Source organism: Rhizophagus irregularis, chromosome 32 (genome assembly GCF_026210795.1).
Source record: "Rhizophagus irregularis chromosome 32, complete sequence".
Lineage (NCBI taxonomy): Eukaryota > Fungi > Glomeromycota > Glomeromycetes > Glomerales > Glomeraceae > Rhizophagus > Rhizophagus irregularis.
Genome location: NC_089460.1, coordinates 2,279,655 through 2,293,466, shown reverse-complemented (window position 1 = coordinate 2,293,466; position 13,812 = coordinate 2,279,655). Strand labels below are relative to the sequence as shown.

The 13,812-nt window shown below is 27.1% G+C and overlaps 4 protein-coding genes across 4 annotated transcripts; 1 reads left to right on the top strand and 3 right to left on the bottom strand.

Moving 5' to 3' along the window:
* Positions 1-1,021: 1,021 nt before the first annotated feature.
* OCT59_023287 (uncharacterized protein) lies at positions 1,022-1,972 on the bottom strand (the record flags this gene model as incomplete). Its single annotated transcript, XM_066131954.1, has 6 exons — positions 1,022-1,095; positions 1,191-1,217; positions 1,296-1,440; positions 1,527-1,540; positions 1,616-1,648; positions 1,756-1,972. 6 exons carry the CDS (start codon positions 1,970-1,972, stop codon positions 1,022-1,024), a joined length of 510 nt encoding a protein of 169 aa, XP_066006667.1.
* Positions 1,973-3,387: 1,415 nt separating this feature from the next.
* On the bottom strand, positions 3,388-3,786 carry OCT59_023286 (uncharacterized protein; the record flags this gene model as incomplete). Its single annotated transcript, XM_066131953.1, has 1 exon — positions 3,388-3,786. One exon carries the CDS (start codon positions 3,784-3,786, stop codon positions 3,388-3,390), a length of 399 nt encoding a protein of 132 aa, XP_066006666.1.
* A 1,484-nt stretch (positions 3,787-5,270) lies between these two features.
* OCT59_023285 (uncharacterized protein) lies at positions 5,271-5,648 on the top strand (the record flags this gene model as incomplete). Its single annotated transcript, XM_025321597.2, has 1 exon — positions 5,271-5,648. One exon carries the CDS (start codon positions 5,271-5,273, stop codon positions 5,646-5,648), a length of 378 nt encoding a protein of 125 aa, XP_025168454.1.
* A 7,070-nt stretch (positions 5,649-12,718) lies between these two features.
* OCT59_023284 (uncharacterized protein) lies at positions 12,719-12,949 on the bottom strand (the record flags this gene model as incomplete). Its single annotated transcript, XM_066131952.1, has 1 exon — positions 12,719-12,949. The coding sequence occupies one exon, from the start codon at positions 12,947-12,949 to the stop codon at positions 12,719-12,721; it is 231 nt and encodes a 76-aa protein (XP_066006665.1).
* Between the last annotated feature and the right edge of the window lie 863 nt (positions 12,950-13,812).

Below are 13,812 nucleotides of genomic sequence, written 5' to 3'. Positions count from 1 at the left end.
ATTGCCAATCTTCCCATTTGTACTGAGAAGAATATTAAAGAATCCATTCCATAAAATATTCCGAATTTGTTATCACCATAAAACAAAGTAGGTATCATTACTCTTTTTCTGCATAATCAATTCATATACCTCATTAATACAGCCTTTTTTTTTTAAAAAAAATAACCTTTATTAATATTAGACATTTCTAGAACATCCGTTAAATAAAGTATTATGAATAGACCTTCATAATTCTTAAAATTAGAATTTTTAAAAATTTAAATAATTACTAATACTGTTACAATTTGTGATGTACAATTTTAATTACAAGTACTATTTATTTTTTTAATTGCATATAAAGTATAAAGTTTTAATTATATTATTTATTTCAAAATTAGAATTTACTGTTATAATTTGTGATGTACATTTTTAATTACAAGTACTATTTATTTTTTAATTGTATATAAAGTATTAAGTTTTAATTATATTATTTATTTCAAAATATCATATTTATTGGTGCTATTTATTGTTCAATTATTTACTATGATACTATCATTCTTCACCAGGAGATTCAGTTAATCCTTCACCAGGAGTATATGTTAGGCCTTCCCCGATTTGATGCTTTCATTCTCCTTATATGAATCGGGGAAAGGATTTCCACCATAATCTTAGATGGGACCAAGCCACTGGATATCTACGCCGGGATTCATTTATCACTGATAACGATCCCAAAACAGTAGCCCAGAATTCATTACATTCGTGTTCACCTTCAATTGAATATTCCAAAACTCCTCTGCGCTCCATCTTTTTCTTTTAATTTCTTCGATTGTGTTACACAAAAGTTGTCCCAAACTTATTGTCCCGAATTGTATCCAGAATTGTTGAGCACAAGGTGTTGATTTGGGGTATCCAGAACTATTCTCACTGATGTACAAGACATAGGTCCCCCTAGTTCTCAATTCCGCCACAAGCCGCGTTTTACCGGAACTTTCTAAATAAGGGGCGTATTTTCCATCTGACAGCCAAATTTCATGAAATTGTTTTAGCCGAGAGCAAAAGGTTTCCAGAACAGTGCTTGGTATTTAGTTTGGAATGCTATTTCAACTTTATTACTATCTGTAAAAAAAAATAATAATATGTACAGTATAATGAGAAAAGAAATAATGATTTATAAACGCAGAACACTAAAAGTTTGTACTATACATTCTTACCTTTTCCACTTGATGAGCTCTCGTCATCTAATGATAGCAAGTAAATAAAATGTCAGAATTGTATTTAGATTTTGAAATATTCAAATCCAACCATGGCACACATACCATTTTCTTTCTCTACAATAACCTCTAATGTACCCATATTATATAGATCATCAATAGAAATAGTGGGTTCCAAGGTTTTCGTTTCCTTTTCTTTGCGAAGGAAGATCATCTCATAGGAATATTCGCTGAGGGTTCTGTGATTAATCTTTTAAGGTGTTGTAAGGCACGGATATTATTTTCTTCCAATTCTTCTCGCTCAAAGAAGACTGTATCACAATGATCATAACGAACCAATATTCTCTTATCTTTTTTTAGTTAAATAGAATTGTGAGTAAGATATTTCGTAATAAAATTCGTATATGGCCAAAACAATTAATTACCTTCTTCAAGCTTCAGCTTTTTGTTTGGATAGCCTAAAAAGAAGAAAGTGCCAAAAAAAGTCAATAGACAATTTGAATAAGAAGTAACGAAAAGATGGGACTACGAAGATATGAAAAGAATATGACAGGGAGGCACTTACGAGCGATGGTGTAGTCGATGGTGACGATGTAGATCTTATTCGCCTTAAAATCGCGACGACCAAGTTCATCTTGAAAATATACTCCAAACAGTTCATTAGGTTTCATTTCTTCTCCGCCAAGTTTGACAATGTAATCATCAGTAGAAATTTTTTCGATATCACCATCGATATTAACTTTCCAAAGTTTCATATCGTAGAATTCTTCAATTTTGTACATTTCACAGATAAGTTGTGGAACCGTGAATTGGTATAAGTAGGTCATTTCATCATTAGTCTTGACGAGTTAAATAGGAATTGATTTTACAATTCTAGTGTTTGCGTTTACGTTTACAACTAAGCAACTAAACGACCGATCCATTAGGAGATATTGCTATAAAAGTGATAAAAGGAGTAAGTTAAAAAGAAGAAAAAAAAGGTTGAAGAAAGAAGTTTGAAAGCGTTTTTGAGGGTATATATTTTTTATAAACCTTTTTGAATACATCGTGATTCGTGACTCATAATAAACTCTTGACCAGTGTTACGAAGGTTCCCTGCAAGTTGGACTCTCCCAAAAGAAAACAATGCGAGAAGTTCCACTGTTCCAGGCTGTTAGCATACAGACACTTTATGAGTGGACCGTAAAACATCAGAATTTTTAGTGACCTGTGAGGCAAGGTCGTTTAAGATAATTCATACAGGTAAAGATAAAAGGAAATTTGTGGCCTATTTCGAGAATTGGGAGACCCTATGTACGGCCTTAGAAACAGCCCAAGTTTTCCATCTGGTAGGGAAAGAGTTGAAATGGTGTAAACACTCTTCACCTAACTTAAAGAAACCGCCCGCTGATACTCCGAAAAAAATATTCATCAATTTATCAGTAGATTTAAATGAAAAAAATCAGAGTATTTGTTAACCGTGCGACCGATAATCTTTTTGTATCACATCAATTTTAAAATATCATTATAATGATAGATTTATCTTACTGAAATGGATAAACAAACAGGCAAAAGAAAATTTAAAGAGGAGGCGCTAAATTAATCAAATTTTCTCCAATCAAATAGAAGCGAAAGTGAAAACGAAGAAGTCAATATTTTTATCAATGCAAAAAGGTCACCTACACCTTCTCGACCACCTAGCGACGATTTCACAGAAAGTTAGCGATGAAAGAAATAAAACGAAGAGAACAAAAAGAACAGGAAAGGTAAAGAATAAGTAATAAGTAAAAGTAGAGTTCAAATTAAATGTTAATATTGATGTACGGTTCCAAAATGTATATAGAATTTAAATTTTAAAATATTAATACAGAATCAATCTTAACGTTAGCTTTTGATATTTTAGATAGGTACAGATGTATTTTAAGTACTAAACGTACGGGTTTTAATAAAGAGAAAAAAATTTTATTTTTTTCTAGTTTATTGGTATATTACTATATGTATCGGCGCACATAAATTGTACCAAAGTATAGGCAATAAAAGAAAAGACCAAATTGATATGATAATAAATTATCATGCTATTCTATATACATATGATGGACAAAAAAAATTGAATATTATTCATCTCATTCTACGTGTAATGGTCACCATAAACGCTCCCATTTCGAGCACATATTTGGGCTTCCGTGGATTTGATGTTTATACACCATTGATGGCATGATTATATATTGATAAATAAATATTTAAGTTTGCTTTGGTATAAAAACAATTCAGCCAGTGATATGGAAGTGCTCTGCTTTAGGTTCAGTAAAAAATTGTGAAACCATGTATTCGGATCCATTTGCTTTTCAATAACGTTCCCATGTTGAATTTGACAAATTTTTAAAGGGATTTCATCAAATGGTTCTCCCAATCTCCTTTTAATTTCAGCTTCGATTTCTCTAAATTCACCATATATATAAATTGTAATTGATTGTATTACTTTAGTACATGGAATATTCCTATAGGAACGATAAGACAATTGAGAGTGATTTTTTCTAAGTTCATTTCGATTCCTAAATACAAGGCACATTATGAGAAAACTCGCTCCCATGTCTAAAGCATGAGCATAACCCGACATGACATATATATTAAAAAAAAGCGATTTCCCAATTATTTAAAATAAAATATATGGAGGAAATTTTTTTATTTGTTTATTCATATATTTATTTTAGTAAAAATTCGCAATTTAATGTACACTGTATATTTCATTTTCATGGTGCAAATTTTTAATAAAATAACTTGCACAACCTGTTGCGTCCCTACAAAAATTTATTTTAGTTGCATTTATTTATTTCCAGTTATTTTTTTAATAATTTTTTAAAAAAGAATTTGCTATCAGACAATTGTCTTATTAAATATATCCATGTCTTATAAAGTACAACAGTTTAAAGAAACGATAAAAAAGTAATTTAAAACGGTTTTAAAAAATCATTAAAAAAAAAGAAATAATTATTAATTAAAAAAATGTATATATATAAAAACCATGCTGGTCGTGAAAAATCTAATTTAAGTTAAATGGGCTAACCGTCATAGTAATAATTAATTTTAATGATCAGTCCCAAATTACTTTAACAATATGGCAATCAAATCTCACATTGAAAAAAAAGAATTAAAACTAAAAAAACACCCATCAGTCACCCTATAAAAATTTTATCCATTATTTCTGTGAAAACTCCATAAAAATGAGCCTTTCCCGGATCCATTCACAGAAAATGTAAATAATTTGATTCGGGATATAATTAGGTTATTAATTTTGGAAATTTAAGCCTTTTACGGAAAAAAGATGGAATATAAAAAATGGCTTTTTTAGAGGTCAACATATCTTGACGTGAAAAGGATCTCTGTATTAAGATTTGTTGTTTTTTTCAAATTGTTTTCTTACAAATTTAATCTTTTTTGAAATTTTTAGTTGTGATAGCATTAATAAATTACTTTTTGTAAATTATTTCAACATGTCGGAAAAATTTCTGTCGGGATATATGTTGTCGGGATAATGTCATGTCGGGAAAACTAACATGTTGGTATAATGTCCATTAGGGAATGTGTCATGTCGGTAAAATATACATTCGGGAATATGTCTTGTCGGGCAATCGTCGGAAATCGTGGTGTAACCGGCTAAATTCGTGTAGATCTCGAAATTGCAGCCTTTCATAACATATGCTTTTGTCGTCACTATTTACTTATAGGGTAGGTCCTGTGTTGCAACTTTCACATTTGTTTGGACTGTTAGCATACATATGCGAAAAATAATGTTTCACAGACCTGCTCGTGTGATCAGAAATTTTTGCGTGGCGTCTATCCTCTCAGTTCGGAAGTGAGCTTACGAATTTTTCGATATGCTAATGAATTCTTCTTTTTAGATCGACAAATTTTTCTTTTAAGATTTTTTTTTTTTAATTGATTTTAGGAGTAAATATTAGGCTTTTATCCTTATTATCATATGAAAAAAAGGCTGATTTCATACGAGATATTTACATTGCGAAAACGTATATATAATCTGGTATACATCAGCAAATTTTTTATTAAAAAAAAATTCCTAAGCAACTATTCACTTTTCTCATCATGAAATTTTCCATTCCTTTAATCATTGCCATAATTTGTATTGTGGCACTTGAGCAAATTGAAGCATTTAATGTTACAATCGGTGTATTTGTGTTTTGGACGCAATGTAAATTTTGGGCTACAGATCAATATGACAATACTGTAATGGATACTGGATGGATGGATTGCGAAACAGGAGATCCACATTTAACATATCATATTCGAGATGTACAAGCTAATCCATTCTGGCTTCATGCAAAGGTTATGGGCAGCATGAGAAAAGTAAAACATAGAGGACCATTTAGCGGGGATACCTGCTTTAAATTTAAGGGAGATGTTGGCAATTGGAAATTTGATCAACAAGACTGGTCATTTTGCGAAAACAATTCTCAAGACTAATTAATTTAATTAGTGTTTAAGTTTTATTTGTCTTATATTTACTTTATCTTTCGATTATTCCAATGTTGAACTAATGAAAGTATTACTATTTGGTTTATTAATTAACTTTAGTTTTATTAATTTAATATTCTTAATTTAGTCTTTGTTTTTGTATTCAATTATCATGTTTTTGTATTAAATTATCATGCTTTTGTATTCAATTATTGTGTTTTTGTATTCAATTGTTGTGTTCTGTATTCAATTAAATTCTATTGGTTAATTAACTAAAAAGAAAAAAAATCATAACAATATAACATAAAATTTCCTTTTATAGTAGGATCTTCAAAAAGTTTTATATGTAAACCTTACCTTAGGTTATAGGGTAACCTATTTTAATAGTAGGTGGGATCCTATTCAATTATTGTATTTTCATCCATGTTCATTAGAAAAAATTAAAGTAAAAAATAAGTTATAAGGAAGATTTGCTAAAGATAGCTAAATTGCCATTGCTTTGAACATCTGTTCTATTTTATCATCTAATCTTTCACAATTTTTCTCCTTAGCTGTATAATAATAAACTTTATATAATTCCTTTAAACTGGCAATAATTTTCTAGCCTTAAAGTATATGCTTCTTTATTAAGAAATATCTTGACTGCAACTGTCTTAATATAATTATTCAGATTCTTTCAGCTTACAGTTTTTTTAGATAGTCTTCATAATTTTTTGCAAAATTATCATATTTTCTGCCTTTTTGCAATGCTGTTTTTATGACTTTAACTTGCGCAAGTTCTATATCTTTATAATCAACCATTTTTGTATCTTTCTACTTTAATAATAAAAAAACTTTAATTAATAAAAAAATATATTCTTTAATTAATACTAATTTTTTTTACTCTAAAAAAAAACATTTGTTATAAAGCATTTATATTTTGACATGAAATTTAGTTTTCATAGCTCTTTCTTTTGCTTTCTCAAGAGTTATTTCAGATGCTACTAGATATTTATATAGTCCGATTTGCCAATGACCATATAGGAGGATTTAAATTCCATTAAGTAAGATTTAATACTTGTTATCATATGAATTCAGCCTTATGCCCCTATCTTATTTACTCTTTACAGATATATTTGATGATTGTAATTGCATAAACTATACATATTATGCCGAATTAGTTTTTTATTCCTAAGGCATTCTAGGAATTTGTCATATTAAAGCTCCCTTTTAACCATACATTTCTTAACACCCTGTTCGCTGGGCCTTTAAGATAAGCGTGTTTCTTCAGGTTTTCAGAATCTAAGTCATCAAAAGTTTTAAAATCATAACCTGCTAAAAGAACTGAATACATTTTTGGCTTTAAATATACTAATTTGCCTATTGGACTTTTTTTTGTCTTAAATAAGTTACCTGAATAGTTAAAATCAAAAATGTTTGGCTTTTCTGCTTAATCTTTATATATATTTTCAGTTTCTATCTACATGATAAGTAAGTTTATGTCAGTACTTAATAGTCAGTATACAGTAAACAGACTTTATTTTTATAGCAAAACTTTATATAACCCTACCAAAAGTTAAACATCATGTTATTCCTTTTTTAAAGGCTTTAAAACTAACATATAATATCAAATACAGCATTATTTTTTAACTTATAATATATAATTTCAAATTCATTCCTATTAGCCTTCAGTTAGCTATTTTACATTTACGAATATTTTTTTCAATATATTCTTTCATCCATGAAGACTGTCAGAACTTGAGTACATCATAAACCTTTGTAATTTTTATCCTGAACTTTACAGAGGGCGATCAGAATTATCCGGCCACTTTTCAAGTTGGAAAAACTTATATATATATAATATAGCAATAATAAAAATTTAAAGTTAAACAAATTCATTATGTCTTTGTTTACTAATTTAGATAAAATTTTAATAATAAATTCTATCTCCATTTGCAAAAATAACTTCCCAATTCAATTAGTTATGCCATTGATAAATTTTTTATAATATTCTGGAGTAATACGCTTTTAATGCATCTTTAACATAATACTTTTCAAGTAGTTTTATCAGAAAATTTAATAAGGTATGCAAGCATAATGTTGAAAAAGTATTATACCATAATATTGCATATTAATTACAGGTATTATTCAAGTGTAATACTATATATGTAAATTATGAAATTTTTTCGAGTTTGCGAAATTCGCAAATTTTAAAATTTAAAATTGTATGTTAAGGATATTTCAAGATCTAGTGATTGAAATATTGTAATTTTGGGTTTATCAGATTCGTCTCACTGAGAGGATTTGAATGGTAATAATTTAATATTTGTAGGATCGATATTCATCACATGATTACGCTCTAAAAGCCTAAATGTCACCTACGATATTTTCTGATCCTGTGATTGAAATTTTACGATTTATAACTCTTTTGATCCGTCTCATTGAGACGATTCGAATGGTGGTAAGCACAGGTCTATCAGACCAATATTGGCGGAATTATGATATTTTTAAGATTTTTAAGTTTGTTTACTACAAAATTGTAAAATTTATAAAATTTATACAATAGGTGATATCATATTTTCGAAAAATATGAAGCATGGGAATTTGTTTATTGTGATTATAAATACAAAATTATATTTATTTATATTACATTAACACATCATAATCTACAAAATTTTAGCAAAATAAACTGGCCGGATAATTTTGATCGCCCTCTGTATATATATTTGAAGAACTCAATAATACACTATATAATTCTTTTTAATAAAGAGGATTTGAATTAACTTTTCACTTATTATATATATATTTTTCTCTTTCAATCTCTTTATCTTGCACTAATCTTTTATTATACTATAGACTAAGCCAATTTTTATTTTTCTAGTGCTAAAGGTAATAGGACCCCAAATAATACTAATATAACTCACAAGTAAACTTTAAGTACTAAAGTAAAAATACATTTTATGGCATAACTCCATTAATATTGATGCTAAGAATTTGATTTTACTATCATTAGAATCCTCTTATTAAGATGAATCTAATGATATAAATTTTATTAAAATCAAATCATTAGTTGTGTTAAAAACAAGAGTATGTAGGATAACGAAATTTTTAAAATATCTCTGTAATATGCAACTTTTGAAAAATTTTAATATAAACTCTACATAAACTCAAATGTAAGTTGTATCAGTATTGTTTGGAGTCCTGAGGTAATCTGTAAAAAAGTTATGTAAGTGTATTAGAACTTCCAGATTAACTTCAGATATATAGCTTACTTTTGCATTAAGTATAATGCTTTGGATATCTAGTACTTTCTCTGGATTTACTTTACCCAAAATTTTCATAGATATGTATTAAGTCATTACATCTGAATATAAAGCATTTATATTCTTATATATAATCCAAGATTTCAGCTTACTAAAGTTATAGTCAGGATATTGCAGATTATTTTTTTGGCATATTGATGATTTACCATTTTCATGCTACTATAAATACTATTCTTGATTGTAAGATACTCATCCATATCTGCCATGAGCTTGAATTCTACTTTACTACTCTTATATAGTAAATCATTAAACATTTCTGATGTAGATAGAACCCTACCTACTATTAAAATAGATTATTCTATAGCTTAAGATAAGGTTTACATATAAAACTCTTTAAAGATCCTACTATAAAAGATAATTTTATATTATATTATTATGATTTTTTCCTTTTTAGTTAATTAACCAAGTAAAATCTAAGCAAATCCTAAATAAGGTTTTATATAAAAGTAAAATTTCTACTAGTAACAATTTTAATAGTAAACAAGGTCCTATGCAAATACATAATGAGAAAGATTTAATCCATCATCTTTCAAGTACATGATAATATAATTTATAAAAACATCTGCAAGTAAAAGTACATTAGTTTCAAAATAAAGATCTTAATAATTTCCAAAACTCTACATCTCGAATTTTTGCCATATTTTTATATATATTTGTAATCCTTTATACTTATATTTTGCTAACTAATAATTAAATAGAAATCCTTTCTAGACGAGAAGCTTGTTCTATCAAATTTTTTATAAGTTTGTCCAGTTATATGAGAATATTTCTTTTCAAAAAAAAAGATTAATCTTATCTATTAAATAGTCTTTCTCAGTAAAATACTTAATAGTTACTAAGAAAATCTTTTAAGCTTTCCTCCTAAACATTTCACTAACTTACCAAAACTTATTTCCATATAAAGATGGTTATCGGCCCTTACCAAGTTCACTGCGGTTTTAGACTGGTTAGTCTCAGGACTTGTAAGCTCTTTCATTTTTTTTTGGCACAGTAGAACTGATTTTAAGACTGACCTAGTCTCACCTGTCTTGGTTATAAAAGGATTCAGGATCTGAATTCTTTATTTATTATATTGGTCTTTATATATAAATTATTTTTATAATAATAACGTTATTAATTTAATAATAATTTAACCAATTTTTGATAATCACAAAATGATAAATAAAGATAATCATTTTTCCCACTTATATGTCTATTGAAAAATCCAAAAAAAATAGCCTTCTTCCAAGCATTTCTATATATAAAAAAAGAAACAAAAGTAACAAATTTGGCATATTTCATTAACTTATTTCATTCATTTATGTTTATGTATAAAGAAGGATTTTTCAATTTAATACTCCACTTTTTTTAAAAATTATTTTATTTTATAAATGGATACTAATTATTATTAATAATATTTCATTTCTTTTTATTAGCAATCTTTTTAAAATATTTTAATTTACTTTGAGATTTAATAATTTATTTGCAATCATGTTTTTATATAGAAAATTTCTAAGTTTACACGGGATGTTTGTACACATGTCATATAAATATAATTTTTAATAGACTAATTTTTTGTTTTTTAATTTGAAATTGAATGCTACCGACATTATTATACTCTTTTACTTTTTATTCTTATTATATTACAGATAAATATATGTATTTTCACCTGCTCTGCAAGTTTACTTAAGGCATTAAAGGAGGTTTTGAATGCCATTTTTAATCTATTAATATGACCCGTGTTTAAACACCCGTGTACAAATAGAAATTGCCTTTTATATAAATGTTAATTTTGTAATTTTAATAATCAATTTAATAGTAATAAATACATATGATTTTAAAAAGAATAAAAAGAAAAATTTAAAAATTATACAAAAGAATAAAATAAAAAGTTCTTTAATATTTATTTAATTTTCTTTTATTCTAACCAAAACTTTAAGTATAAATATGCTTATGCTGTACTAGTATCAATTCTGTTATGTGTTTGATTAAATTGTTTTCCTGCAATAAAAACTGTTCACAAGAAACAGAAGTTGGCATTATTGCTAAGTAATCTTGCGTTATTCTTAATAATATTGGGCATTTCATAGTATAGTTTTTCCACTATTCTAAAGGGATTTTATCACCTGGTGAATTGGAATTAAAATAAAGTTCCAATTCATTTGAAATAAGTAGTGGAGTTTGATTTGGTATTAACAAATTGCAAAAAAAATTTCATATTTCAGTTGAAGATAAATTTATTAGCTGATGCTATGAAATCTGAATAAGTTAAGATAGTATAAAAGTATTATCAGTTGATTTTTTATAATTGGCTATTACTTTACAAATTAGTTCAAGAATGTCATTTTGAGACATATTGCTATATGCTAATTTTTTATAGTAAGGATCAAAAAAAACTGAAACATATAATGCCTCATTTATTTCATTAAAATAATTTGTAAAAATATATTTCATTTCATCTATTTGGTTTTGTAAAATAAAATCTTCACCTTAAAGATAATTTAAATGAACTCTAATACCTTTAAAAAGTAATTTAACTTCACCAATAGTTGAGTAGTTAGAAGCAGATATCACCTTTGTTACTGATGTAAAAGAAGCCAATAAATCTGCTAAAATAGTGAATACATTTCACTTTTCCTTACTAAAAGATTTGATACTAAATGAACCAAAAGAAACTTAATTTCTAATATCATATAGAAAGTATAGTTCCATCTCATAGCACAATCTAAAAGCGGTACTTTAAATTTAATTTTTTTAATTCAAAAATATTTTTACTGTACTAATAAATGCATATAACTTTTTAACACAATTTGAAATGATACTTGTATTAAGGGTTGCCTTAACAACCAGATTTAATACATGTGCTGTATAGTGATAATAGCGAAATTCTAGTAATAAATTAAGAGTTTCTTTAATTTGTTAAGTTGCAGCTAATATTTTTGCTTTATTATCACTGGTAATTCCAATTAATCGATTTGCAATATTTAATTCTAAAATAATTTCAACAATGATAGAATCTTTAATTACTGAAGTAGTATATAAAGGTGAAAAAACATACAATACATCTAACATAAGTCAAATGAAGAAAAATCAGATTTTGGCAATTTTTAATAAAGTGTGCCAATATTAGTATAAACATGCCTATTATAAAATATCTATGGATGATATTAATATATGTATGTCGATACATGTATAAACATGCTGATATATTGAACATGCCGATTTACATATCTTTATAAAAATAATTTATACCGATTCTAAGATAAGATGTACAAAATTTAGTGATATTCATCAAAGCAAATTTTAGTAATTATTAACATAGTTGCTACTTTGATAGATAAAGTACGATATAAATAATTTAATAATTGACTATGATAATTAGAAATTAGGGTTATTTATTTAATATAAAAAATATACATTATCTTTACTATACATAAAAAATACTATATTTAATGATTTATAGTGTTTTTAGCAACTCTTTAGTAACTTATACTAATGAATAACATATTTTAAAATTTATACGGATTTGCTGGTTAAGCAGTTTTAATAATTTATAGTGGTTTTATTGATTTGTAACCGGTCTAGTAAGACTACACACTAGTAAATACAAATTCATTTTATTCGATTGGGATTTATATATGTCCTTTCTCAGGCTAAGCTAATTTTATATTTACATGTATATGCATAGTGATTATACTAGGTGATCATGCATGCAGATTATATAGCTATTCATTTCACAAAAAAATAAAGTATAAGTTATATTTGGCTAAATATAATTAAAATACATAATGCTAATATTCAGTTGAAAGATATTAAGTCTATCTCCCATACAGAATCAAAATATGCTTCAGCAAGATTGCCCAAACTAGTCCTGCTAGAAATATTAGGAATATTTGATCGGTTGTTCCAAAGATTTCTAATCTCAGGTGCACTTGCACTACATTGCATAGGGTATCTCTCAAGACCGCCCATTAATGCAACAGGCTTTGGTGGCAAAGGAAGAGGGGTCAATGAATATGGCTTATCCATTCAAGATTCCCTTTGGGAATAGTAACTCTGATATTGGACAGGCTTTTTCAGAAAAGGAGTTAAGAAAGTATTGTTCATACAGATATTTTTTTGCTGGTTATAGGCGTAGTGTTTACATTACTTTGCACCTTATGCTTTTGCCTGATACATCTAATCCTATTTGATACATTTTCCTTAAAATCAATAATGCCAGGGTTTTTAATAAAAAAATTTTTCATTTATATTAAACTTTATAGTGAAAAAATCTAATTTGAAGTGTTTATTTGCTTAATTGTTAGTAAAATTTCGCAGAAATATTTAATTTTCATGGTGGTAAAAAATTTGACTTATTAACCAGGACTCCAACCACATCTCATATCAACAGATTACCTTCTTTGTGAAATAGCAAAGTGGAGGATTATTTTTCAGCTTTATGTAGTCTTCGAAGCAATATTCATTTCCAGTACAATTTGTACGCCAATGCTTATCCATAAAGAATGCATGGAAATACTCATACCCGCTTCCTAATTTGGAATAGACGAGCTGATTACAAGAATAGCATATTCCTATATTTACTCTGAACCAAACATTACACTGATATAATAAATATGTTTGTTTTCTTGCAATAAGATATCTCTTATTATAATCAGTTAAAAGATGATTTTTTTTATATACCATTAATGTGTTCCAAATTCGATCTTTCCAATCTGATGGAGTCTCATTCCCACGCATTCTAGGAAGATCATAGTTAATATGTGAATCAGCTACACTTAAATGTATATAGGGATCAGAATATACCATATTTAGCCGAAGTGCTGTGTAATGATTATATGCAATATACTGATTTTTATTGATTTTATTGATTTATAGCTGATTTAGCAAGA